General features: G+C 31.4%; 1 protein-coding gene across 2 annotated transcripts; it reads right to left on the bottom strand.

The window, feature by feature from the left end:
• Positions 1-278: 278 nt before the first annotated feature.
• LOC120080928 (thioredoxin-like 3-2, chloroplastic) lies at positions 279-2,541 on the bottom strand. Of its 2 annotated transcripts, none has more exons than XM_039035611.1 (5): positions 1,880-2,541; positions 1,439-1,513; positions 1,229-1,295; positions 815-829; positions 279-731 (listed from the first exon to the last, which is right to left on the bottom strand). In XM_039035611.1, exons 1-5 carry the CDS (start codon positions 2,221-2,223, stop codon positions 624-626), a joined length of 609 nt encoding a protein of 202 aa, XP_038891539.1. In that variant the 5' UTR covers positions 2,224-2,541; the 3' UTR covers positions 279-623. The 2 variants fall into 2 exon arrangements, with proteins under 2 accessions (XP_038891539.1, XP_038891538.1); XM_039035610.1 differs by having other exon boundaries at positions 815-832; positions 1,880-2,521.
• Between the last annotated feature and the right edge of the window lie 2,122 nt (positions 2,542-4,663).

Below are 4,663 nucleotides of genomic sequence, written 5' to 3'. Positions count from 1 at the left end.
AAAAAAATCCATTTAAACAAACTAAAAAACTGATACCGACCCACCCCCCCCCCAATCCTAATAAAAAGAACAAATGAGTTATCCAAAAAAAGGAATGAGAAAAGAAAAAGGTTCTGTGATTTGTTATCATTTAGAAAGAAAAGAACCTCCAGGACCACCATTTCTAGCTCTTTTCAATGTTCAAGGTCCCCCTAATTCATTCCTCAAGTGATTTTCAAGGCACAATCCATCCATTTTTAGTGCAGAGAGATCCAGAAGACTCAGAAAGAGACACGTTATTCATAAGATCCCTGAACAAATAAATTAATCTACCAACACAAAACAGGGGCCTCCGCATATCAGATATAAGGGAAAGGAATGGTATAGAAAGGATGGTAAACCTTACAAATAAGACTTCCTCACAATGTGTACATTGTCAAGAATTAGACATACATGTTAGATCATCCACCCCATGACAACAAAGAAATGATCTCTGCAATGACAAAGACTTGGCAAGAAGGGCCAGCCAGGCCTTGTTCTTTATGTTGATGAATATAAGCAGAAAGGAATTTCTGTGAGATGCTATCAATCAATTTTAATACCACTAAGTGGATAAGAGGATGTGGGTAAAAATGAATCATAAGTCACTCGCCTGTTAGCTCGCGTTCAATCATTTTCTGAACATCATTGATGACTAAATATGCTTTGTAGAGACCAATCACCTCATCTTGTTTCTTACCATCCTTCCATAGCTGCAACAAACGCAATCAAGATCTTGACATTAGTAGAGAGAAAGGTGTCCAGCTGTAACACATCTGATTGTGAGGAAACTCACCTGTATAGCTGGCATCTTCTGGATGATTCGAAGAAACGATTGAAATACATGAGAAAACATGCAAAATCAAAACTATCAGAATTTGTGGAAAGATTTTATGTTTGGACACATTAGAATGAAAGATTAAACAGATAATGTAGTTTATTCAATCAACTCATCCATCAAAGTAGCACAAACTCAACATGTCTACCGTCTCCTATGTCCAAAATGCAAATTGGAAATGTTCCTGAAGGTAATGAAACACGAGTCCTAATTTCCATTGTAAACAAAATCTCAAGTACAATATCCAAAGAAAATCACTCAGAGAAGTAGAATTTATCATAACCTTAAGTCCTACCTAAAGAAGATCATTATAAAGGTTTATAGCAACACAAACAAAATGGAAAAACATCAAAAGGCTTTGACAGGACTTACAGCTAATCCGGCACGAACAACTAGCTTGTGTGGCACCATATTGACATCAATGCAGTAGAATTGCAATCTACAATTCATCAAGCACATACAAAACTTCAATAAGGACTGGCATACTGGTCTTTTAAGTATTATCCAGCACATGGAGAATAATAATATAGCTCAATTCTAGCCACTTGGTTGGTCGGAAGAAATGGGATAAGAAGAGATAACCTGGGGTAATAATCAGCAGCCAATCTTTCCAATTGGGGTTTTAAATAAATGTAATTTCGGCACCAGTTAGCCATCCTACAGATCCACACAAATTAACTTTTCAACTAAAGAAGATACAATTATGAAAAATGTACTTGAAAGGCTCGTAAGGAAAGCTGGAGATAAATATCACATCATTCACTTCCAAATGATCATAATCACAATGTACAACGAAGGTTAATCAATTTCAGAGAAACCCCAGGGAAAATCTAGCAGTTGAGACCAATTTTACCTAAAAAACAAATAGCTTTCTAATCAAACAAGATCCATTCAAACTCAAATACATTCACATCGTCTAGATTTCTTTCTCTAAAACCTCTTAGCCGAAAAAACGCTTTGTAAGAAACTTCCGTAATTAACTCAACATTTCCCAGAAAAATCCCACAAGAAACGTATACATACCATACAAGAATCACGAGCTCGTTGCGTTTCTCTGCATCTGCAATAGCCTTATCGAACTCAAGTTCACTGCAAATGGACTTAAGCTCAATCGAAACAGGCGACTCATCTCGAAATTGCAGAGTACTGTCTTGGGTCCAAGCTCCGAGCAGCGAAGTCGTCTTCTCACCAGTCGCAGAAACTTTCTGGGAAAGCGGCGGAAATTTCCGGCACAAAGGAAGCCTGTTGAAACCAGAGCCGGCGAGCCTCGCTGACGGAAGTTGGGGAGGCGGAGGAAGATCAAAAGAACCGTCGAATTTGGGAAAAGATTTAACGATTCCGAGGTGAAGGGGCAAAGCTTTGACCATTTCGGAAGAGGAGAAGAATTGGGAAACGGCAAAGGAAAGAGAAAAAGAAAAATTCAGAGGGGGGATGGTGGTAGGTTTGATCGGAGGGGCGGCGGTGGCGGCTTAGAGATGGTTCCGGTGGAGTCCCACCGGGAGAATCAGAGTCAATACAGAGATTGTTCCGATGGATTTCCTAAACTGTGAAACCTTAACGAAACGCCATTTGGTTTTGTTGAAGAAAACAAAAAATCAAAGAGAACCAAGAAACAAATAAAATTTTTGTTTTTCTTTTTTGAGAGTTCAGAAATCCAATTAAATAACAAAAATAAATAAATAAATTGAAGCGGAAGTCGTGGCTGGCTGCCGCATGCAATCCTTGGACTTTTTTTCTTTTTCTCTCATTTTCTAAATTAGAAATTGAATATATATTTGATGTTTCAATACAACCTTTAAATGATTGGACAAATATTAATTTATATCTTTGCTATCGATTTAAATTATAAACTAATAATTATATCGATTTAACTTCTAAATTTTGAAGTTGTATTAATTTAAACTTAAACTAATATTTGTATCAATTTAAATTATGAACTTCCATAGTATATCGATTTATAAGAAACTTTTATAAGTATGTTAATTTATAGCTTCCTTCAAATTTAGTTTGAAAATTTAGGTTGAAAAAATGAACACAAGCCAAGCCAAGCACGAAATATTTAGGTTGGTTTGGTTCGAGTTAATCGGGTCATTTATTTAAAATTTATTCTAAAAAAATATAAATATGTAAAAATCTAATTGAATTACTTTCATATATTGAATTAAGATTGACTATTCAATTTCAATTTTTATAGTGAAATTTTTTTTTCTATGGTGCAAATAAACTATTTTTAAGAGTTGTTGAAGAATAAACTATTCAAAAAATTTTGAAATTAAATAAAATTAAAATCAATATATGTATAAATTATTGTGTTATATGTAACAAAAAAATATATATTTTAAAGTTAATAATAAATTTTGGTTGGTTTGGGTTAGATTAAGTGAACCTATGAACTAACCCAAGTCATAAAATTTTCATTTATTTGAACCCAATCCAACCAAATGAGTTGATAACCAACCCAAACCACATGGATTGGATTGGGTTGATCGGTTTTTTCAAGTCATCGGATTTTTAACACTCATACTAATTAATATGAGCATAGTTCAATTGATATCAAATTGTTGCACACTTCTACATCCTTCGTCTGAAGAATATCGTGTGAGACTCATCATTGTTTTAATTAAATTAAATGAATCAATGTAAACATTTTATTAAAATTACCTTTAAAAAATCACAAATGCATCGGTCTGTTAAACGTGGGTAAAATCATAGAAGACTTTTTCATATGTCGGATTAACAAAATGGATAGTCTTATAATTGATGCATGAATGATTTTCAAAGTAAATTCTGACTAAAGTCCAAATTGGTTCACTTTTAAAAATTTTAGAAATAAAATTATACGTCTCATGCAATGTTTATCTAAATGGAAGATGATGAAGTGTATATGTATTGATATACTCACGAAAAATTTAGGTTAAATTGGTAAATTATTAATTTAAAGTTTTGATTGATACGGCCTAAAAATTTAAAGAAATTTAAGGGTATAAACTGATAAATTTCAATTAAGGATAAATTGTTAGATAGCATTTTTCAATTTTATTATTTTAGATAATTTTGTTGAAATAAGTCTTACATGCAGTTTTGGGTAGAGAAATAAAACCTATAACTTCAAGAATGATTTTAGAAAACTTTATGAAAATGGTTATAATTAGTTAATTTAATGTTGATTGTGGTTGAATCAGTTCTAATTGACTATTTTTAATTATTGTTTTCATAAAGTAAGATAACATTTAGATGTATATTGTAAAATATCTATGTAAATGTTGATGTGAGAGTATAAATTAAAAAAAATGAAAAAATAATTACAAGATAATATCAAATATTAAAAGTTAATTACAAATTTAAAGGACGTGAAATATTACATATATAATAATTGTAAATTGTTTATTATAAAATAGAATGGATATAAAAATAAAAAATCATAGCATTAAACTAACATAACATAATAGGAATAGAAAAATCATAACATTAAACATAAAAAGATATAAAAAGCACAACATTAAACATAACCCAACATAATGAAAAATAAAGAAGAAAAAGAAAACTCTATAGATAGAGTTTAAGAGAAAATGAGAGGAATATTAAAGAACCCACGTTCATTCAAATTTGAGGTAAAATGATGTGAAAATTCAATGAAAAATATTTGAATGAAAAATTGTGGTTTCTTGAAAATAAAGATTTTTTAGAGTAGAAAAAACTTTTCCTACACTCTCCTTGAGCTAGTAGCTAATAGTATTAAAAAAAAAAAAAAAAAACCTTCAAAATTTCAACGAAAATGGTGAAATTTAAAAAGGAAATTGAGAAATC

Source organism: Benincasa hispida, chromosome 7 (genome assembly GCF_009727055.1).
Source record: "Benincasa hispida cultivar B227 chromosome 7, ASM972705v1, whole genome shotgun sequence".
Classification (NCBI taxonomy): Eukaryota; Viridiplantae; Streptophyta; class Magnoliopsida; order Cucurbitales; family Cucurbitaceae; genus Benincasa; species Benincasa hispida.
The sequence above is the reverse complement of the archived record's forward strand: the minus strand, read 5'-3'. Positions and strand labels throughout refer to the sequence as shown.